The sequence below is a fragment of the Lepidochelys kempii genome, chromosome 9 (assembly GCF_965140265.1).
Source record: "Lepidochelys kempii isolate rLepKem1 chromosome 9, rLepKem1.hap2, whole genome shotgun sequence".
Lineage (NCBI taxonomy): Eukaryota > Metazoa > Chordata > Testudines > Cheloniidae > Lepidochelys > Lepidochelys kempii.
The window spans coordinates 24,606,644-24,630,548 of record NC_133264.1 but is presented as its reverse complement, the minus strand read 5'-3'; the positions used below and the strand labels follow the sequence as shown (position 1 = coordinate 24,630,548).

The 23,905-nt window shown below is 39.7% G+C and overlaps 1 protein-coding gene across 3 annotated transcripts in view; it reads left to right on the top strand.

Annotated features, from left to right (window-relative positions):
- Positions 1 to 23,905, top strand: part of KCNAB1 (potassium voltage-gated channel subfamily A regulatory beta subunit 1) — a 234,984-nt gene that overhangs the window by 126,443 nt on the left and 84,636 nt on the right. For all 3 annotated transcript variants that reach the window (XM_073359609.1, XM_073359610.1, XM_073359611.1), the window contains exon 2: positions 20,391 to 20,434. In XM_073359609.1, the coding sequence (XP_073215710.1) occupies positions 20,391 to 20,434 (44 nt within the window). The remainder of the gene's footprint in view (positions 1 to 20,390; positions 20,435 to 23,905) is intronic.

The following is a 23,905-nucleotide window of genomic DNA, read 5'->3' as shown; positions in this document are numbered from 1 at the left end:
GACTGTTCCAAAGCACAATGAACTCAGATTACGTTAAATGTATGTATCTATAGTACGTCCGTGGACCTGGAAGAAGTGGGGTGGGTTGGGACTATCAAGCTCCTGTTCTTTGGGGTATTGTTTCAGATCCTCAAGGTATTGGAGAATTGTCACTGCACTTGCTTCTGAAGTTTAAAAACAACATCTGAACAGACTGTGGGCCTGATCCAAAGCTCATTAAAGCTGACGGAAAGTCTCCCACTGACTACAATTGACTTTGCATACTATTTATAGGTGAACAGGATGGCTCTTCTTTATTTTCCCTCTACTGAAGTGATATGTAGAGAAACCTTAAAGTTTTACTGGTTTTTGTATCAGGCAAAATTGTATCATTTCAGCTTCTGGACTGTGAATCTAAGGGAAGAAATTATTTGTAAGGAAATAGTTTTACCGATACATCAACCCAAAACACTCTGTCTTCTAATCAATTGTCAGCAGGTAGGAGACAAAGGAAGAAAGGCAATTTCCAGCTGGATTTTGCCCCCCTCTCACTTCCCCCCAGTGCTGGTTTGAAACCCACTGGCATTGGCAAATCTGAGGTTTTTGGAAAGCTGCAGTTATATTGCAGTTTGTCACCATCAGAACTGGTGTCAGGTTTGTATTTCCTGACATCTATGCAAGATGTTTGTGTCTCAGGTTCTTTATACTTTGCAGAGTGGAAGTTATTTGGAGCAAGGGTATTCTTTTAAAAGAGCTCGGTTTTTAGGTTGTGTATATTTTTAAGAGTCTTTTTTGTTGTACAGGTTTGGGATGAAGGAAATTGAAGGCAATATTATATTTGCAGTCTTGCAGTCTAACTACGCTTTCAGTTCAAGCACTTAGACAGTCCACCCCAGCACTCTCACCACTGTGCAGTCAAGTGGGGCTGCAGTGATGCTAGAGAAATGGTAGGAGAAGGATGGTCTTTTGGTTAAGGCACTGGACTGGGACTTAGGAATTGATCCCCAGCTCTGTCACAGTCATCATATGTGATCTTGGGTAAGTCGCTTAGGGCTTGTCTACACTTAAAATGCTGCAGCTCTGCCATTGTAGCGTTTCAGTGAAGATACTACTTATGCCCAGAGGAGTGGCTCTCCAGTCAGCATAGATACTCCACCTCCCTGAGAGGCGGTAGCTAGGCTGATGGGAGAATTCTCCTGTGAACCTAGCGCTGTCTTCACTAGGGGTTAGGTGAGTTTAACTGTGTTGCTCAGGGGGATGGATTTTTTTTACCCCGGAGTAACATAGTTACACTGATCTAATTTCCTAGTGTAGACCAGGCCTTATTGTCTCTGTGCCTCAGTCCTCATTTGTAAAATGGAGATAACACTTCTTTTGTCTATCTTGACTATCTAGGCACCAATCCTGCAACTGCATCTGCTCAGATGGTAGAAGTGCCTTATTGACTTCAATTGGACTTTGCATGGATACAGGAGCCTGCCTGTACAGATACATTTAGGATTGGGACTTTAGACTGTAAGCTCTTCAGGGCAGGGACTGCATCTTACTATGTGTGTGTACAAGAGGTGGCACAATGGCACCCTCATCTCATTCGGGAGCTTCTAGTCACTACTATAATAGATATCAATAATAATCTATTAATGACACTGAAAAAATACACACAACCATTTTGAAAAAATCTTCACGGTAGATGCAACCACTGAGAAAATAAAGCAAAGTTCAACTGCCAGTGATGTTAGGAAACAAGAACAATGAGAGATCTCAAAATGGAGAGCAATTTACAAAGGTTGATTTTATTAATTGCTTATATGACAACCAAAGAAAGAAACCAAGAAAGCACTAAGGGGAATTCAAGGCCCCTGCAGTGCAATGTTGTTTTTTATGACTACTTAATTCCTTAGCAACTTTGATTTAAAATCCGAACAGGTTTTTATTTATAAAATCATTACAATAATATCAACATAAACCACTTCATCTGCAGCAATACTGGGTATCTTTGAAATCTATTAGTCTGGATTTAAAAATGCTTCTTGCTCGCCACAGTAAAGTCTGTGGTTCAAAGAGACAAAATAAAAATAACATGCTCAGAACCTAATTTAATAGCATTTAATGATTCTTGTAAATTGTTATACAAACAGAATGCGGGACACATTCATTTTCAAAAGGTTATGACTGCCAATTGTAGAATCTCATATTTTCTCTCTACCTGTTCTCTTCAAATGAGGAGTAAAGGAAGACAAAACCATATCACAATTTTTTTGGCAACTAATTGCTAACAGAAATATATTTATGAAAGTATAAATCCTTTTGTCTCCTAAAATGAATCCTGCACAATTTATTCTGCTCTATAAATACTTCAACTGAATAGGTAGGATAGGGTTTTGGCTACCTGTGCCCATTTGGGATCACCAAAGACACTGTCACATTGTTTCAGAGTAACAGCCGTGTTAGTCTGTATTCGCAAAAAGAAAAGGAGTACTTGTGGCACCTTAGAGACTAACCAATTTATTTGAGCATGAGCTTTCGTGAGCTACAGCTCACTTCATCGGATGACACCACATCATCAGAATTCTGCCTCTCCTATCAAAGTTGTTCTGTCTGGAATGTTATTGCTATGTCTTAAGTGCTTATTGGCTGCCTCTGTGCCTCTTACAGAGACCTAGGGTACGTCTACATTGCAAGAAAAGACCCGTGGCGGACAGTCTCCGAGTATGTCTACACTGCAATAGAATACCTGTGGCTGGCCCTTTTCAGCTGACTCGGGCTTGCGGGGCTGAGGCTACAAGGCTATACAATTGCAAGATAGATGTTGAGGCTCAGGCTGGAGCCTGAGCATCTACGTTGCTATTTTTATCCCCTCAGCGCAAGCCCCACAAGCCCGAGTCATTTGACCCGGGCTCTGAGACTCACTGCCATGGGTCTTTTTTTGCTGTGTAGACATACCCTAGGACTCTGTAAGAGGCACAGAGAAGCAGCCAAACAGCATAATAGACATAGCAATAACATTCCAGGCAGTACAAATCTGATGGAAAGGATGGATTTTTTTTTCTGCACCCCTAGGGCCAGATCCAACCCCTGCTGAAGTCCATTGAAGGTTCCCATTGACTTCCATGGTTATTGAATTATGCCTTTAGGTCCTGATTAAGCAAAACAATTAAGCATATGCTTAAGTGCCTTGCAGGATCAGAGCCTCTGAGAGATTTAATTCAGTAACATCTGTCAAGTGCTTTGAGATTCTCCAATGAAAGACACCTACAGAACTGCAAACTATAATAAAGCTAAGGGGTTCTTATTGGTACCATGAACAATATAATAATAAATAATACTCTGCACTTCTAGAACACATTCCTTCCAAAGATCCGATCATGCTTTGTAAACATCGTCTTACAGTCCCCACCACAGGAACAGGGAAATAGGATTTGCTTAAGATTACATGCGTGGTATGTGGCAGCTCTCCTGACTCCTAGCCCAGTACTTTAAATGAAGACCACCCTTTCTCCCCAGTGATCCTCCTTTGTACCCATAAAAGACAAATGGCAAATTTCTTCAGTAACTCACACCACAGTGTTCTCAACATTCACAGTTTAGCTGTGACACTTAAGATTCTAAACATGGGTCAGATTTTTTTGGAAACTCCCAGGTGTAAATCAAACCATTCTCATGTATACCAAGAGACACTTGTGCTGACTGAAGGAATTTGATTAAGACATTTCAGCTCCTTGGGCTGAGAATTATGAATGATGTAGGCTTAATTTTTTGGTCTTCCCATATACTGTACAAAGGCCAATTTTATTCTATTATTTTTGAAGTTGGACAAAGAAAAGATGCTGTAGGAGTTGCGGATGTTCTTACTCAAATGTAACTTGGAATAAAATGAAATGTAATAATTAACTGTCAGTCATCAGGCCGGATACAAAGCTGCTTACTGCAGAAATCAGGACATTCTTAAATACCTGGAGATTGAGAATGTATAATATCTTTAAATGCAAACTCTCTTATGTTATACTCTCTTATTTGTACAGGGCTATGCTGTAAAATTGAGCCTTTATAATTGTTTCCTGTTCAGCATTTCTAAACTAAGGCTCTCTAGGGCCAACCTATAATCCACGGTGTATAATGTTTTAAGATAATTATGGTACCCACAAATAAAGTACACTGTGAGTTTTATACTTTATCAATATATTTGCAGACTCTCTCTGCAGTGTGGAAGTGCTGCAGATGGATTTCTGATTTCTCAGAAAGAGTTCAGTTTCCAGTATATCTTTCCAGTGAGGAAGGACAAAAATATAGGACTAAATCCAATTATTAAAATCTAGGATGGGGGTGGGGAGAAAATCTGGGTCCCTACCTCTGCGATAGATTTACTGTGTAACCTTGGGCCACCTAATTTCCCTGTGTTTTAGATTACCTATGTGGAAAACGGGCTCAATACTTACACTCTGTGTGTGTGTGTGTGTGTGTTTGTGTATTTTATATACAATAAAAATGTGGCTTTTATTTACACACACACACGCTTGGCAGAATTCAATTTTTTTCATAATTTCAACAGATAATATTTACAGTATTTTTAATCAATTTTTCAGATTTTTATTTATTTAAATTTTCACAGTTGTAGGAAATTAAGAGTGGTCCAACAATGGAGGGCTCAGACAATAATTATTTAATGACAGTAGACAGTAGATTTAATGGCAGATTCAAAACCGTAAAGCTTTATAGCCATTAAAACACAAATTGTCAACATCACATGTCAAAATATAAAACATAAATATCTTTAAATAAAATGCTAATAGGTTCTCAAGCAGTATTTTTCTTTCTTTCCCTATCAGTAAATTTTGATTATCAATGGAAATATTTTTTCATTGGTTTATGTATACATGGCAAAATATGTTAACTTACATTTACTGATAAGAATCTAATCCTTCCAAGCCTCTCCCCAAATAAAAAGAGAAGACATTTCTGTTACCTTCTAGGAAACTGGCTAGTCCCTATGTGGACTTCACCTTTAGGACTGGCTATGTTTCTAGGTTTTCTTGATCTTGTTTATGAATGTGCTTGCCAGGGAGAAGCAGGGCTTAATTTGTGCCAGGACTTGCCAGGGCTGAGCCCCGGCACCTCTGGGCTTGCCATGTCAGTTATTAAAGCAAAAAATTGCTTGAGCCCCAGCACCTCTTTCATTACAAATTAAGCACTGGGGAGAAGGGTTGGCTGCTGAGAGATGGAGTGGGTCACATAACCCACCTTGTCTCATACTCTTCCCCTAACTCTTTCCACAAACACACAAGTTTCAGACATGTTGCTTTTTGCCGCCCCCTCTTCATCTCTCTTGGTATTGAATTTCCCATTTCACGTGGCAGAAGAGGTGGGTTAGATTGGGGAGGGCTAGCAAGTCAGATGGTAAATCTTGGGCCCTGCAGCGAGGAAAGGAGCCCTCATCTACTTGAACTGGCACTGGCTGATTTGCCACTGTGTAACAAAACTCACTAGGAAGTATTATGACTTAAGCTTCTTCAGAGACTGGCACTGAAGCACGAAGGACTCTTACAGTCTCTAAAAGCAAATAATCTATTTCAGCAGGCAGTTTTGCTGCCTCCATTTTTTTTTCATACAGGGTCCCAAGGTCCTCGCTGTTTGGAACAAAGCATTGATCTAAAGATAACCAACACGATAACTATAGTACTTTTATGAATAACATTAGGCCAGGACTGAGAACCCATTTTAAATACACTTCGTTATGTCCTGTTCTTGTGGCAGTGGCATATTTATGCTCCGTCAGTTCAGTCCACATTCCTTTCATGTTAATTAGAACAGGCAGCTGTGACATAATCAAACACAAATGGCCAAATTTAAAACATTTGGAATGGCTTCTGGCTGCTAATTTTTCAGTATTCACTGCAATATATTTGTGTCCATGTTAATAATAATAAAAAAAAATCTGCTGAGCAGCATTAAACTCCATGCTTAGAGGCATTAGAAACTGTACAATATTTACAGGCAGTCAGAAGAAGATGTTTGGTCCAGATTTCAAACGCGGTGGACATATGTTACATGGTACTGAGATTGTTAAACAATTTACGTAGTTTCTGTCAATTAGTGGGGTGGCTTGCTAAATATTTCATATGGTAGCATTCTGAAAAGTTTGTGGGAACTATTGAAGCAATTTACCACTTTTATTTCCATGTACCATGACATATTCCACTCCAACATTCCCTACTTTTAAGTAGATAAAATTGCTTTACTCTTGACAACCGTAATGAAGATGACTGTATTTCTTCCATAATTCCTTTTGTGGATAAATGTAAAACCTCACAATTCTTCAACAGTACTATTCTGCTAAGAATCTCACCCACACAGTGAATAAGCACCAGCTTACCATTGCATATCAGTTACAGCCGTGATCAGAAAGATGCAGGCTGTAGGAGAGGTAGTTTTTCAAATATCCCTTCCTTTTCCTCTCATCGTCTCTTCTTTAATTTGGCCCTTCTGAAGTGAACACTACTAACATTATGCAGTGACCGTAACAAGACTGATCTCTGATTGCAGGCTCCTGACCAATGATCCAGCTCCACAGTGCAGGTCTTGGGGTTTTTTTCTGATTCCATTGTAGGGGTTGACTTAGCAGTGTGTGATGGACAACTTTCGTGACTAAATTTGTGCTTTTATTCTCAGGGTGTCACATTTTTCAAGACTGTTTTACTGTGTGTCCCGCAGTTTGCTTATTTTTTAAATATACAGACAAATGATTTTTCTAAAGTTTTTAGTTGCTGTTTTGTATTTAATATTATGGATATGTTTGTATAAGCTGCCAAGTAGGCACCGAACTATATCTTCAAAACCTCATTTTGCAAGCAAGTGTCTGACAGTAAGATATGGTTTGCTGATGTCATACAAAGCCCTCTTTATTGTGGGTGTATAATCTGTCAAATATTCTATTCATTGCATGTTGTACACTAAGTGAATAGCAACAGCGCCTGGCAAAGAGAATTGCTGGAAATTCAAGCAGAGCTTCTCCTTCAGTATTCCTAAGAAGTGACTCAGAAGTCATGAAAGGCTAGTTGAAATTTTCATAAGTGGAAAGCAGCTTCTGCGTTCCAACTTAAAAACAAAAACTAAATATACAGAGGGTCAAACCCACTTTCGAGTGTTGCAGGTCAAGTAAAAACAAGGGGACAAAGTGTGAGCTGCTGTAAGGGGCTGTTTCTCCACTGATGACAGTTTTTTGAATAAAGGCAGCAAGGTGGCTTAGATAAAAGGAAGTGAAATTTGGAAATTGGATATTTCTTGGTGTGATTAAAAACACCATTAAATTATACAATGTTGGAAATCCTCTATTTTCCCACTATCCCCCTACGTTGCATTGACAGAGATAGCACTTTGTTCTCTGGATACGCCTACAATCACCCAGCAGAAGTGTAGCAATTACTTTCCATTCTATTCTAAGCTACCCTGGAGAGTAATAAGATTTCACATGTTTCAGAGTAGCAGCCGTGTTAGTCTGTATTCGCAAAAAGAAAAGGAGTATTTGTGGCACATTAGAGACTAACCAAATGCTCAAATAAATTGGTTAGTCTCTAAGGTGCCACAAGTACTCCTTTTTCTTTTTAAGATTTCACATGGTGCCACCTACTAGTTAGAAGAGGAAACTGCTACTAGGTGACTGGACGTCATAGGCTGCCTAAAGTTCAGAGGCTAGAACAAGGAGCCCCTATTACAATTTCCATATGTAAAAGCACCGCAGTTGTTGTTGTTCCCTGCAAAAACACCATCAGTCAGTGCAGTAGGAGAAAGAGAGGCTTCTAGCCACACACTGTTCTGAATAGATGGAAATAAGGGTAGGGAGGTGTATATCCTCATGACACAGATATGTGGGATTTTAGTGATTATATTTAGCAGAACCTTCAAACTGAATGTCATTAAACTGTCAAGGCCAGACCCTGTGCGGTTGTGATTGAGCTTTGCTTCATTGAATTAATTTGGCCCTTAAGATTCTGGGTTCTATTGCCCTGGCCTGTAATCTGAGCAAAATCTAGAGCTGCTTGGTTTGCATTATTACGGTTCAGGGATGAGCTGCACCTGCACTCTCTCTTTCAGTGGGCAAAAATTGTGGAAGCTAAAATCATAGGCCACTTTTAAAAACTTGGGCCCAATTAACTTGCCCAAGTTAACACAGGAAGATTGATAAAGCCAGGAAGAGAACATAGATCTGCTGGCTCGCAATTCTGAGCCGTAAGCACACGACCAAAAGATAGAGCTCTATGTGACAAATTCTTCCCTCAGTTATATCCATGCAATCTCATTACTGACATCACTGGTTTTGCATATGGGTAAGTGAAGGCAGAATCTGACCCTGAAAGGTACAGAATCTCATGACAAGGACTGTGGCTTTTCATTTATTTTACAAAATAACTATAAATTGTTTAGTAAGGCAAATTGGAATTTGACTTTCCTAAAGAAAATGCTGTAGTGGGTGGAACATTTCAAGTAGTAATGCAAAACTCTAATCCCCTGAGACCAATATGCATTTCTCCTGCCACAAATGTTATATCTGTGTATCTAATCCATATAGACAGCTTTAATATATTTGCATTTTAACTTTTAAGTGCTAGACTTTGAGCAGGTAGTGATGGGTTTTGTGTTTCCTTCAGGGTCCATCAGTATTTTCATCTTAAAAATCTATTTTTAGTTGTTTACAATGCAGTCATAAAAGCTCCCTTACACATAACATGTCAAGACCTTAGCCCAGAGGCATCTTTTTTTAATATAGGAGAATGGAAAAGGGTGTGTGTGTGTAAGAGGAGTTAGTGAGGTTTAAGATGGTTTATTGTTTTTCTTTCCTTTAAGCTCTCCCAGGGACAAAGCAGTTACCAAAAGAGAACAGAATAATGGGCCATCTAGTACATTCTCTGTCAGTCACTTCTGTCAAATACTTTAGTGGCCAGTGCCTACTGTACCTGGCCAATTACCTATGCCATGGAGGGAAATTTCTTCTTGATGCCACATGGTGATCAGCTTGTAAACCCAAAGGGGAACAAGAGTTAGCTTTTGCCTAGTGCCCATGTTTCTTTTCATGTTGTCAACCCCTTCAAGGTAAAAACGTTTGAAATCCCATTCCATTTACTCTAAAAGTAAGAGTAAAAATATCTCTCTGATAACACTAATAATCTATCATTTATTTGTGTCTGGGTTTCAAGAGGTTGACCGAGAAGACTTGGCCTTGAAGTGTAAGGTGCACAGGTTGCAGGGCAGGGAGGTCTTTTGGCTTTAGTTTGTAATAATTTTTTCAACACTTCATGCCCCTCCACCCCCACGATTGTCTTTTGTGACCTCCCCAGCCCAGGGGTTGCAACCCACCAGCTGAGAGAAACTGCCTTAGGATAGTTGTAAGTGCTACTTTAATTCGTATGTATCTCTTCCTTTTTTGCATCTTACTGAGCTATTCCTTCCATTTTGAGGTCAGCCCTTCTGTGATATTTCCAGGGCCATTGTGAAGAGGTGAAGCCTAAAATTTTACTGCCCTGCACATTTTGTAATCGGTTAGGAAGTGTACTCCAAATTTTGGGGGCTACTTTGCCTCCCCTTGCACAGGAGCACTAGAGTGGGGAGAGGGCATGGGGAGCCCTTTGGTCCAAAGGACAGGCTATAATTTGGTTGCAGTACTGGCAAAGGGTCACAAGGAGGGAAGTTCTGTTGATGCTTCTCCTTGGGCTCCCTCCAAGCCCTGTAGAGGTATAATGTCTTTCAAAGGCACAGTGCCTCCAGGTGTGTCTGCTCCAGAGGCGCTCTGGCTCATAAAAGCCATCACTGAGTCCTTCATAGAATCATAGAATATCAGGGTTGGAAGGGACCTCAGAAGGTCATCTAGTCCAACCCCCTGCTCAAAGCAGGACCGATCCCCAATTAAATCATATTTTATTAGAAATAAATCTACCACTCTAGCATTAAAAAAAAGTATTCATGGCTCAATCCTGCTTTCATTTGTACCCATGAGACTTCTGTGGAAGCCCATTTGAGGCAGAACTTGGCCCCAGTGTTCATGCGACACCTACCTAGAACTAAATAGCATTCTCACAGCTGTTGTGGCGTTGATATTGCATGTGCATAGACAAAAAGGTAAAACAAAAGAACCATGTTAATAACAACACAGGTTATAAAAATCAGTGGTTGCTGTGAGGTCTCTTCTCTTGCCCTTTTATATGCAAAATTCTAGACTCTATGCGGGTTGCACATATGGAATTAAGTGCAGGATCAAGCCATTCTAAATGGAAAGGGCTGAACACGGTAGGCATATACTTAATGTTGGCTTCCTTTCAATATTCTATGGATATACTTTACCCTCACTTTAAAGGGACACTGTCAACTGGAAAGCTAAACAATTTTTTTAAAAAGTAAAAGCTAGTATCTGATACTACACCTTCCCCAAGTCCACCTGCCAATTTTTGTGGCTATACAATCATATTTTCCTTGATTTTTCTCTAATTTATTGTGTGATAGAACCACATATGTATTAGAGAAAACTAACTATGGAAGTAATCAGTTATATACAAAGTGCTGTCAAATTAATGAAATAAGCTGAAAAAATACAGAGAAATATTTGTTACAAATGTCTCTTGTGTTACTTATGACAAGAGTTGGCAAACATTTCCAGCCAGGTGTGATAGTTTTTAAGTTGACAGTGTCCCCTTAAGGTACTACCTTTTAATGTTGCTATAAAAAGTTTTCATTCTTAAGGCTCATTCATTCTATATATTTAGTTTTTGTTTTTATGTTAGAAGGGGGCAATATTTAAGAGGATGTGGATTAATCTATTTAGGTAGTAAACTAAGCAAATTGTCTTAAATGGAAAAAGTTGGAGAGTTTTGTGTGTGTTAAGAGTACCCAGTAGGATGGTCCAGTGACTGGGGGAACTAGTAGGACTTGAGAGACCTGGGTTCAAGTCCCTGCTCTGTCAGACTTCTGATGTGACCTTGGGCAAGTCAGTTTGTCTCTCTGTGCCTCAGTTCCTCATCTGTAAAATGGGGTAATAGCACTTCCACACATCACAGGGGTATTGTGAGGATAAATGCATTAGGCTGTGAAGGACTAGATATTATAGTAATGAGGCTGAATCAGTACCATAGATACAACAGTAACTACTAGTAACAAAATTATGTTGAGATTTTCTGCCTTGGAAAATGGGTCAAAGAAACAAGGAGCCATCATTTTTTTCCCACAAACAGATCATTCATTTCAGACTTTAGATATAACTTTAAATACAGTTCTTAGTAAGATTTCTCTGAGCTGGATGGCCAGTAATTTTCACTAAATTATCTAGATGTGCAACACAGCTGTTTTCAGTTGACCACCTTAATGAGAAAATGAAGTTTTACATGACATTATGGCATAGTTAGGTCTTCCTAATAACCCCAGGTGGGCATGATGTAAATATTTAGATGGTTTAGATAGACACCTTTTAACTATTTGGATTTCTCAGTTCCCTGGTTCATTTACCACTTTTATGCATATGAAGCAAAAATGTTCAAAGCCGAACAACTAAACATAAGATCCCCATGTGGTGATGTGGAAAAAAGGGCTCATGCAGTCCTTGGATGTATAAACAGGACAGTAGCCTTTGCATACAGCATTAGTGGGACTGGAATACTGTATCCAATTCTGGTGTCCAAAAGGATATTAAATAATTGGAGATGGTATAGAGAAGAGCCATACAAATGGATCAAGGACTGGAAAAAATGCCTTACTCTGAGAGACTTAGAGCTTGATCTGCTTAGCTTATCAAAAGAAATTCAAGAGGTGGCTTGATTATGGTGTCCAAGTACCTTCACAGGGCAAAAATACTTGGTATAAAAGGGCTCTTTAATGTAATGAATAAAGGGATAACAGGAAACAATGGCTAGCAGTTGAAGCCAGAAAAATTTGTATTAGAAATCAGGCACACACATTTTTTTTTAAAAGAGGGATGATTAACTATTGTAACAAAATATCAAGGGAAGTGATGGATCTCCATCTCTTGATGTCTTCAGATCAAGACTGTGGATGCCTTTCAGGAACATGTGCTTTAGTCAAACACTAGTTATTTGACTCATTGTAGGAGTAAGTGATATTCTATGCCCTGTGATATACAGAGGTCAGACTTGGTGATCTTATGTGTTCCTTCTGGCCTTGAAATGTATTCATCTGTGAAGGAAACTGAAGCAGGCATGGATAAACTTTTTCTCATGAAACAGCTTCAGTAAAAACAGTACTCTCTTAGCCAGCCATCAGCAATTTCAAGCCCTATCAGCCAAGCTTCCATTCTCGTATTTGCTACCTGTCATTCTGCACATCACAGTCAGTTTAAACTTTTCCTTTAAGATTTATATGCTGTGTATCTTATGGATAAATCTAGTATTCATGACCGTGCGCCTGATAAAAGTTGAGGCTGGGATTTGCATTAAAGGAGCTAGGCATCCAACTCTCTTGGGCTCTTCTAAACATCCCAGCCTTAATGGGCATGAATTTGGTCTGACCTTATACACTGGGGCCAGGAGTGAATTGTGCAGGGAACCCTACATGAGTAGCAGGGCATGTTTGTGCCATCTGACACCAAACTTTTTTTTTTCGTAGTAGCATATTTTAGAGAGAAATATTTAAATATTGTTAATTAATATTATTTTTTGCAAGCTCTGATTAGAAAGCTTTTTTGCCTTAGTGTTATACAAGCCACTGAGTGACAGAAAAGTTAGTGCTAGTACAATTTTAAGAACTCTTAAATCATGTTTCTGTAAATCAGGGTTTATAATTGTTAGGTCCATCACCATGCACTCTGTCAGGTCAGAAATTGAGGCTGCATTCCTTTGACAGCTATGAACCCAAGCTCTCCAATGGGGTACATTAAGTCATGTCAAGTTGTAGATATAATTACTAGAGCTTGTCAGGAATTTTCCAAGTAAAGTTTTTTGTTTTTGTTTGAAAGTGCTTATTCATTGAAACTGAAAGAGTTCACATGAAAGGATTGGTTTTGGTGAATTTCCTGATTCAAAATTTTTTTGAAAAAAATCCCAAATTATTGAAATGTTGCATTTTGACATTATCTAAATGAAATTTTCATTTTTTGATTCATAATGACATTTTTTTAAATTAAATAATTTACGGTCACAATCTAAATGAAATATTTTGATGTTACTGAAATAAAATGTTTCTATTGACTCCACGTGGCTTGGTTTGTCACAAAACATTGAGATTTCCACCTTTTGGGACGGGGAAAAAATTTAAATCTCAAACTCTTGGACAATCGGAAAATTGTTTCCCCCAACTCTAATAATTGCCTGTTGTTTTTACAGGTTCAGAAGCGTACATGAGGTTTTACAGACAAATATATGATCAGGCCCAAAATGACAGGATCCTACCCTGAGAACCTTACAGTCTAAATTATACTGAACACAGCAGCAGATAACACTGAACAAATGTTTGAATGAGGAGGTGGGAGGGGAAGAAGGAGGTTGCAAGCTATGAGACCTTAAACCTGTCACTGGTCCAGGACTGGATATTGTAGGTTAGGACTTCAAATCCAATGTAACTTTGAAGGAAAATTCCACATTTTTTGTGGGGGGAAGGAAACATTTTTGTGGTATGTCCCTTTTACTTAAAAACCAGCAACTGTCTTGTCTTATCCATTAACTAATACAGTGTTATCATTTTAGACTTTGAACTCTCAGATTAAAATGTCTTGTATTGTAATGCTACAGTGTTTCCAACTTAAATAACTCCCTATTTTTATGGACGTTCATGTAAGACATAAAAAGAAATTAAGCTGACAAATGTATGCAGAAAGATGCACATCACTTGCTAATCGGTGATTGTTGCATGAGTTTAGTACAAATACGTAGTCAGACAGAAGGAGGTAGAACTAAGACTCAAGATGCTAGAAGATTTGGTATTACATAAGTAGATCTCAGTCAAGCAAGGATTGTTTGGTTCCTAGTGGGCTATGGGTAATTACAGTGTTAAATTAACCTGGCACATGATAAATTACGTGTAAACTTGGTCTTCACCTAAAACAAGCAGTGACAAAAGGAAAAATAAAAATAGAGGAGATGAAAGTTTTTCAAAGTCTCTTTGAGGGAAAAAAATGTGGGCTCTGGGCCACATAGTGGTATTTTCCTTTTCCCATGATTTCCCCCCAAAATCCTCTCCCATACAATTCCAGGAACAACAAAGTTCCTTATTGTACGCTCAGTTCTGTCTGGAAAGGTGGCTTTCTGCGGAGAAGATACGCAGCCACCGTCAAGATAATGTACAGTTATAACCACCAGGATGCTTCTGTTGAGTACCAAGATTGTTTGATTGCCCTCTGACAGGTTATGTACTTAATTCCTTGACTAATCCCTAGATACAGTGTCAGTTATGTTGCATGATCTTGATTGATTGAAAACAAATGGCAGCAATACACTATGTTCTGGTGAATTTCAAATGAAAGGAAAGGACCCTACCTGGATATTATTAGGCAGGGAGTTATCGGATGCATGAAGTGAGCTGTAGCTCACGAAAGCTTATGCAAGCTTATGCTCAAATAAATTGGTTAGTCTCTAAGATGCCACAAATATTCCTTTTCTTTTTGCGAATACAGACTAACACGGCTGTTACTCTGAAACCTGTCAGTGAAAGAAGAGCGCCCAGTTTGCTTCCTGGTTTTGGTTTCTCAAGTTTTTCACAAGGCATGAATGGAAAGGCCACATTTGTTTTCTTTTTCCTTTGGGTTTTAATCCACTTAAAAAAATTATTTTAATTGCAGATGAAAATCCCAGTTACATTATTGTGTGTGCAAAGTTTATCTCAATTATCCAACCCCTCTAAGTTTCTTTCCTCTCTTTTTTCATGGTGACAGTCCAATAAACCTCTGGTCTTAAATCTTTGGCTTCCACCAGGCTCCCTTTTTGACCAGGCGTTCTGGTTGAAAATCGGACACCTGGCAACCCTATGCATACTTGGCAGTGTTGCCTTGCCTTCCAAGGTGCTGAGTTTTAAATGAAAGTCGCTGTTATCAGTCAGTGAAACTCACCAAGCTATAAAACTTCCATCCTTCATTTTTAAGATAACAAGCATTCAGGTCTAGGTACTAAGGAAATTTAAAAAAGACTTTTGCCATGTACAGTTTGTTTTGAAATAAAGTATTTGTAAACATATGAGCATGCTTAGCCCCATGGTTTCCATCTTTTCCCCAGCCTAAATGATGCAAAATGAGGGCCCTAATCCTGCTTCCTGACCTGAAAAAGGATTTGCAGGATCAGTACCCCTGAGTTGTTCCTAAGAGAGAAAAGGAGGAGTTTCCATCATGCTGTCCAATAATTTTTACGTAGTTGGTGACAAACTTTTTGCCATTATTAAGGTGACCTTATTTTCAAAATCAAAACACAGGACACTTTTTGGCAACCTTTTCAGAGTCAAAAAATGCTCCTGCAAAAGATGACAGTGCCATTTTTTGACATGTGCTGGCGTCAAACTACTGTTAGTTCTAAGCGGTGACACATGCATTTTTCTTGAAGTGCAGGAGTTTTTCCAGCACTGAACAAGTGTCACTAACATTCACTTGAGCAACAGAACAGCTTTGATAGAGTCTATGCTCATTAGCTTTTTCTCTTCACTCCAAACACTCTTCGAAGCCTTCATTCCACGAGGGTCTAGAGCTGGGTGAGTTACAGATTTTCAGTTCACCAACAATTTAAAAAAATGTTTTGGGTCAAACTAAAATAAAACTTGTTCTTAAATTTTGGCAAATTGAAAAGTGGAAAAGTTTGTTTTGGGTCAAATGAAATGTTTTGTTTCGATTTTGATCATTTGATAATGATTTTGATTTGTAAATAAAATTAAAGGAAGTTTTGAAACAAAATGTCATTATGAAGCAAAAGATCAAAACATTTTGTTTTGAAAAAGTCAGAATGAAATGTTTTAAATTTTTTCCGAATATTTTGTAGGTTTTGTTTTGTTTTGTTTTACCACAGCAACTTCGTGAAACCGTCATAAATTCACAAAATGTTTTGGTGTTGCCAAATCTGCAATTTTTGCCAGAAAAGTTTCAGATGAGAAACTGTGACCAACTCTAGGTCTCCACCTTCCCGCGTGGATAAAGGCAGGATCCGCTACTTTACAGCCCCCTCCTTCCTATCTCCAGACCTGCTTATAGGGATTAGGTGGAGCTGGAGGATGGGCATTGCCCTGTCTGTAATCTTGAAAGGACTATTGAGAAAACTCAACACAGCCTGACGCTATATTAAGTGTTGTGCTTAGCTCCTTAAAGGTGGAGTTTCCAGGGGTAATCACAGGCTGGAGATGGCAACAATGGAGTTGCATTGCAAGGGCGGCAGGGAAAACACTGTGCTGCAGGCCGAGTGAGATACCCTTTTGAGGCTCCCTGAGGTCAGTGTAGAGGGTCTGTAGTGGGGCTGACCCCCTTGCTTCTTCTACAACACAGCAAACCTGCAATCCCAATCAAAGAATTTGGAGGTGACCCCCCCCCCCACATGCACAGCTGTACACACATGGAGTTTCTTGCAGAAAGCAGTGACCAGGGCCCAAGTATAGACTTGAGGATTTGACCCATAGAAACTAAACTTTGCTCTAAGCAAGTGAGGAGGCTGTTCAGCCTGTTTTACTTTAAATAGCTCACTAACAGCTGCATAACTCAGGGTCATTGTTAAAAGGCTTCAGCTCTTGAAGGGCTCTTGAATGAAAGGTAGGTACGTGGTTAGCAAAATTATACCTTAACCTTGGCAACAACAAAAAATAATCCATGGATACAGTTCAGAATTTACAGATTAACGAAGGAGGGTATAATTAAAAGGGTGTTGTGGACTATGCTGATCGTTTCAAATCAGGATAAGGGTTTAATGTGGCATATTTCTTGGCCTCACAGATAATTTTCTTGTCTACAGTCCTATTCTGTTAAGGTTATTGTCTTTCTAGTATGTCCTCTCTTTGTGTGTAAACCCACACACTACTACAGATAAAACTGCACTCTTCCATTGCTCTTCCATTGCTCTTCAAAATCTGGGCTTTATTGGATAGTTGAATAAATATACTTGTTTTGATTTCCTGTGACACAATCCTTTGTTGATCATGTAGTTTACTTTAATTGTTATGATGGATATGTATATTTTGACAAGTGTGAAGATGGCTATGAAAAGTGAAGACACTTGGTTATGAGTAAGGGAAATACATTAATCAGTGTTTATAGACACATACATATAAATACAGGGTTTTATGTGTAATTTATATATAAATGTCTGTGTTAAAAGAACATTATTAAGGGTGATAGTCAAACGCAGAAGTTAGGAAATGCCAAAGTCATGGTTGCCCAGGAAACTTTAATTCGACCCTCTGGTATGCATGCATTAACAATCTTTAATTACGTGATCACATACTGTTTTTCCCACAGGAGGACTCCTGTCTCGTGCACGAGATGGTTTATGCTCACTTAAGTCTTGTCTGCATTGATGGTGGTGTGTAGGGTATGTGTAGCTACATACCCAGGGAAAAGCAGGCTGCATTCATGGTACAGTGTGTACCTATACGCGGCAGTGAAAGGCTCTGGCAGCAGGGAGGCACTGGAGAAACTGCCAAAGCCGTTTCCCTTCTGCCTCCCTCCACCAGGCCTTTGCTCACTGCTGAAATCTTTCCCTGCTGCCTCCCCCGCGGGGCCAGAGCCTTACTCACTGCCAGAGCCTTTTCCTGTGGTAGGGAAAGGCTCCGGCAGTGGTTAGACAGTCGAATGCTACACTGTTAAAAATAGTGTAAATGAGGATGGCACTGCTTCAGCATGTAGAGAGCCATGTAGGGTACATACCTACTGGGTTCAGGCATGTCTTTACTCGCCTAAGTAGTGCCTTGACATCTACACTGCTTTTTATACCCCTGCCTGGGGGGCAAGTAGCGTATGTTCTCTGTATGCCATCGTAAGTGTAGATGTGGCCTTAATGAGCAGCTATTCATTATTTTGTTTTCTCCTCATCATTCAATGTGTGGCAAATGCCTTATTTACTGCACTCAATTCAAACCCTATTCTGAATACAGAATTATTAATTTCTTCATGGGCTTTTCAGTGCTGCTCATTAGTATAATACTAAAGTGCTTCACTAGAGCTGGCTGGAAAACAGAAATTCCCTCATTGTGAAATGTTTTACATTTTAGAAAAAATCCTGAGGAAGATATCAATGCTGTTGAATCAGCATTTTCTCACAGAAAACTCTTTCAGAAAATTTTCAATCAGCTCTGTGCGTCACAATCATTAATGAATTTATTTTCACAATATCCTTGGTAGATGAGAGGGTGGTATTATCCCCATTTTGCAGATGGGGAGCCGAGGCATGGAGATTAAGGTCAAAAGTGTCCACTAACTTTAGGTGTCCAATTTCAGACAGTTAGGATCTGATTTTTTAGAATATTTAGCATTATATAGCACTTTATATATTCAAAGCACAACTCCCACTGACTTCAGCTGTGAGAGCTCACTGCTTCTGCAAATGAGACTGCGGGGTCTCAAGTCAGGCACCCAGAAAATGAGGAACACACAGTTAGTGATCACCGTGAAAAGTCTGGTTCATCTTTGAGTGCAGGTCCTACCGTGGGTACATATGCGCTCTGTGCACCCAGGACTAGAAATTTTTCAGTAGCAGTGTCCATTGCTCTGTGCCCACACCCTTTGCCTCCTTGTGCTCTCGAGCAAGGGCAGAAGGGTGTCCTGGACTGTCCACCCCTCCTGTTCCTTTCTAGCACTCGCAGTCTGTGATGGAACTGTTGTGTTTGTAGCTTCCAGCTTTAGCTCTTCTACCCGTAGCATATTGTAATCAGTTTATTCGTTTTAGTAGATAGTAGTTTTGCTTAAATCTAGTTGGTGGGGGTTGAGGAGGTCCCCACCTGTTGTTCCCCCACCATTTGAGTCATTTAGAATGCTCCAGATCCCAGGCTTCCAGTCCTGCCTGGCCTCCCCTTGGGTCTTCCTGGTGAGTGACCCACACAGAAAGCTGCCTGTATTGCTTCAGGGAATCACACATTCCACTGAAGCACGAGATCTGCTGCTCCTTTTCCCCTCACACTGGCCAGTCTCCGGAGTTTAGACTCCACGGGCATCTAATGGAGCTCTCTGTGAGGTGTCTGTCTGATCTGGGACCCTCCCCCCCCCTTCGTCTCGTTGGCCAGAGCCAGCACCAACACCTTCCATTCTTGAGCTTTGGACAGCTCACAAAGTGTGCAAGAGGTTCCAGCCTTTCATCTGGTCCACTCGTGTCCAAGTCAAGCTGGACAACATGACCACTGTTCATTATATAAACTCAGGGGGGAGAGCGAGGTCTGCCCCACGCCGCAGGGAAGTGATCAAGCTCTGGCATCAAGCTCAGATCATCCTCTCTGCAGTGCACCTACATGGGGTAATGAACTCCCTCGCAGGCAGCCTCAGCAGATGTTTTCATGGGGATTATGAGTGGGAGCTCCACTCATCAGTGATCCAGTGGATATTTTGTCAGTGGGGATTTCCCTTTCTGGGACCTCTATGCAACCCAAGGAAATGGGAAGTGCCCAGCTTATTGCTTTTGAAATGCTCCGGGGCACAACTTCCTAGTGCAATAGCCAGGCCTCTTGCTGTATGCCTTCCCTCCCATCCCCCTCATGCTTCACAACCTCTGAAAGATCAAGTGGGATAAGGCAACAGGGATTTTAATAGCACCATGGTGGCCGCAACAGGCTATCAACTTGGCCCAGAGGGTGGGTAAGCTCAAGGCCCTTATGGCGGACCTGCCTTTTACGATCTTCCACAGAGACAGAATATCCCCGAGATTGTACCCCAAGCCTATCCCCAAAGTTCCTTCTGACTTTCACTTGAACCTACCTGTAGGACACCCAAGTTTAAATTTTTGGCATAGTGTTATATTAAACTTTGTTTACTAATACCTGCTCTAAATTATAATTTGTACCATTTTTAAATTGAGAGAGAGAGAGAAAATACCCTGGGAGAGCTTTAGGGGTCACAGTACAGCTGTCATTAATCAAACCACTGCTTTTGCTCCATTTCAGCAACACTGACATGGATAGAATAGAAAAAAAACAACTTTCAATGTAAAGCAGTAATGGAAATTTAAAATAGTTTCACACACTTCATCATCCATCCGGTAAGCTGTTTTACAAACAACAAGTCTAAATCTACCTAGCCAGAAAACTCCCCATTCCAAAATGACCACATTTCTAATATTATCCCAGCCAAGAATTTAGTTTTATTTTTATGGGGGCATGAATTGATGTTTGAGGTGAGGATGTTTCGGCTGGAAAACAATTTGTTTAAACAAAACTAGATGTCAGTATTCTCAGTCTGCTATTTTCCTTCTTGAAGTATTGCGTGTGTTCCAATGGGATCTGATACTACTCTCTTTAAATCATTTTCTTGTTTGTTCTAGAAATCTTGGGAAATCTGGACTAAGAGTTTCATGCCTGGGCCTTGGTAAGTATGTTTAAATTATTATATATAATATTCCGTCTTGACTTCAGTTGGAGTTATGCCCAGTTATACCAGTGCAAAATTTGAACCGACATTTATAAGTGTTCACAGAGTGACTCTTGCATGGGAGTATGAATTCCTGGTTACCTTAAACATTTGGGATGAGCTTCCCCTGACAGGAGGAGGTTGCAACACACTCATTAAGTGTGATGTGTCCCTTCTCTGGTGGCTGGCTCACCAAGAAGATGAGCCTAATATAGCTTTCAGTTAATGGAGTTACTCTTGTAGGTCAGGCAGTAGAAATCTGTTCTTTTGGTGCTGAAGGTACAAGGTACAATCTCTGCATATGACTCATGGTGAGAGTGATTACATATAATATAACATATTGGGAGAGATCCTCAGCTGATATAAATTGACTTCAACAGCACCTTAGGATCTGGCACACAATAAATTATGTTACGACTACTAAACTCTTCTATATCCTTTTTCATCCATAAGATCTCAAAGTGGAGCTGTACCTATTTATATCCGCCGAGGCTCTAGCCCAATATGTTTTTATATTACATGTAAAAGATTTGTAATCACCACCACCATGGGTCATCTTCAGAGACCTCACGAAGGAGTTATCATTAATCCCTTTTACAGATGCAGAAACTGAGGCACTGCATTTTTATATATAATGTCTGTGCATATTTGCGCCTTTATTTAGTCTTGCAAAATGTATGTTTAGTTACATTTATATTACACCTGATTTGAAAAATGAAAAAACCCCACAAAGTTGTTAATTAATAAAGAAGTATTATACACATTCTGGTCCTGTAGGTATGGTAATGACAAAGGCTAATTCCCCACTATCTTGAATATTTTATCACTTAAACTAAAATTCTCCAATAAGAACATGTACAATGTTTTAGACTAATGTCTTGAGTCTTGCAAATATTATCTTTGACTTCCGTGAGACCACTCATGGGAATAATGCCAGCAGGATTTCATCCTAATATACTGACGGGAAAAAAATTAGGATCCAGGTTAGTTAACGAGTTCATATTCATTTTTCTAGCTGCAAGTACAGTTCTGTAGTGAGAAACTGAAGTACTAGATATCTGGAACAAGTGAGGACGACAGCACTGAGAGAGCACATGAGCACGTGCTCAGTTTTTGCTAGAGGTGTGTTGAATGAAGTATTAAATATGATTCCCTAGAAATCCAGCTCAGCTATAATGTTGGTCAAGGGTGAAAAAAGGTGTTAAAATGTAGTAACATGGATGAATGATTTATAACACAATAATGTAGGCGCATAATTTAAGAAAGTGTGTGTGAGAGAGAGAGAGAGCTCTGTATAGCTCCTTCCCATACAATGATTGTCATTCATTACGTTCTTTCCTTTCCCAGGATGCTACCAATATATGTCATAGCAGCATTTCAAACCATATTTCTGAAGTGATGGAATGTATGAATGAAAACCTATTTGTTTGTGTGATCTTCATTTCAACCTTAATTCTGGTATTTAGTAAATTAGAGTGCTTGACCTTGCAACCTTAACATTTTTTTAGCCTGGGTTGTTTGGGGTCTTTTTTGCATGTAATTATTTATATCGTTTCCAACCTGTGCCAGATGCTAGTTACTATCATGGTCTGTGCTCAGAAGGGAATCCTCAGCCCAATCTTCAAAGCCTCTGAGTGGTAATAAAATTACTTCGTGGTCTGTACTGCAACCCCAGAGCTCCAGTAGCTTGTATTCAGATTGTAATCCCCTTGACACAGGAGATCATAGCCAGACAATCTATGTAATTATGGAGCCCCCGTATTTAACTGTATCCAAAACCCTCTCTGTGGCTATGCAAACTGAGGCCCTCAAAGTGCAGAACTCTGTAGCTAGTTAGAGATTCAGCCTCCCTGCCTGACCTCAAATAAATCCCCCTCCCTGCCTCGCTCCATTTTACTACACCTCTTTCCATACAGCAGAACCACAACAGTCCTACTGCAGCGAGGGCCCTTTGTGACCTCAGATGAGAGGCCAAGGTGACTGGCCTTTCTATGTCCTGTTGCACTGCTTAGTCTGTTGCATCTCCACTCAAATATCTGTTGTAGCTGCTTGAGTTATACGCTGGATGTTGTGGTGAAGGGGATTAGGCCTGTTTGAGGATTGCTGGGAGAGCCATTGGGAACCAGATTTTCTGTCTTGTGGTAAATTTTGTTATTTAAAAAAAAATCATCTCAGAATGGAATGAAAACAACAAAGCAAAACAAAAACAATTAATTTTTTTTTTGGCTTGATCAAATTGTTTCATTTAGATTTGGACTTTATTTTCTATTATAAAATGTAAAATGTTTAAAAATTGAAATGAAAAGTAATTCTGAAATGGAAAATCAGCATGTTCCACTTCAGTTTTATCAGAATGCTTAGGTCTGTGTTTTGTAAATGAATTTTCAATGCAATCGACGGCTGTTTTGCTTTGGACACATCAGCATTTTCCAACCCAAAAAATCCCAAACATTCTGTCAGAATATTTCCAACCAATTTAGTCGCTGGATAGACAGTGTGTAGTACATATAACAACCTCTGCACCCTGGTGCTATCACTAAACCAATGCCATTAGGAGAGTTGGTGGCATTCAGTGAACTGTCCTTGGAAATGATGGGTCAACAGGACTAAACAGAACAGTATCAGTTTTGTTGGGCATCTGTGAAAATGCTGATTCTTGCTATGGTGATGTATGGTGTATGCTGCTTATAGAGGCTTTCATTCATTAAAAACATATGGAACTATAGAGACATTTAAATTTAAATAAGCTCTTTTATGAGGACAGCTGCATGGGACAAGTGTTCTGCTTTAGCTAATTTTGGGTTTTGAAAATGAAAAAAAGTGGCTGCCACTCTCGTATTGGACAAGAGGAATGTAAAAAGGGGCCGACTGGGCATGGATCCACAGACCTGGGCGAGTAAGTCAGTCGAGTAAGTGACGATCCATGTAGAGCCCCTGACATGAACTAGGCAGTAAAGAAAGTTTGAAGTTGACTGGGCAATTGTTGTTTGCTCTCAGGTTTGCAGACAGAAGCATTCTCCTGTCCTGTAGCACCTCTTCAGCTTCCATAACAGATAAATCAGATATCTTTGCCATGTCAAGTGTTAATTTAAATGACTTTTCTAAACAGTTTGTGTTGTGCTGGTCTCTAAGAGAGAAACTTATTTGCTTAAACTCACAACAGTATCAGAGTCTAGTTTAAGGTTTCCTAAAGTTTCCAAAGACCCAGTAATCTGCTCTCACAGTTTCTAAAATCTCACCAAGATAAAAGTATGCTTTATGCTGTACTGTAAAAAAGAAAAGGAAATAGAGAAAAACATGAGACAGAGCAGAGATAAAAGGAGGGAAACGATAAGGGAAATACATATTCCTTAATTATTCTGTAGTCTCTCTAAAGTCCTGGCTCCCCCACCTCACGCTCTCTCAAATGAATTGTCATGTATCACATGC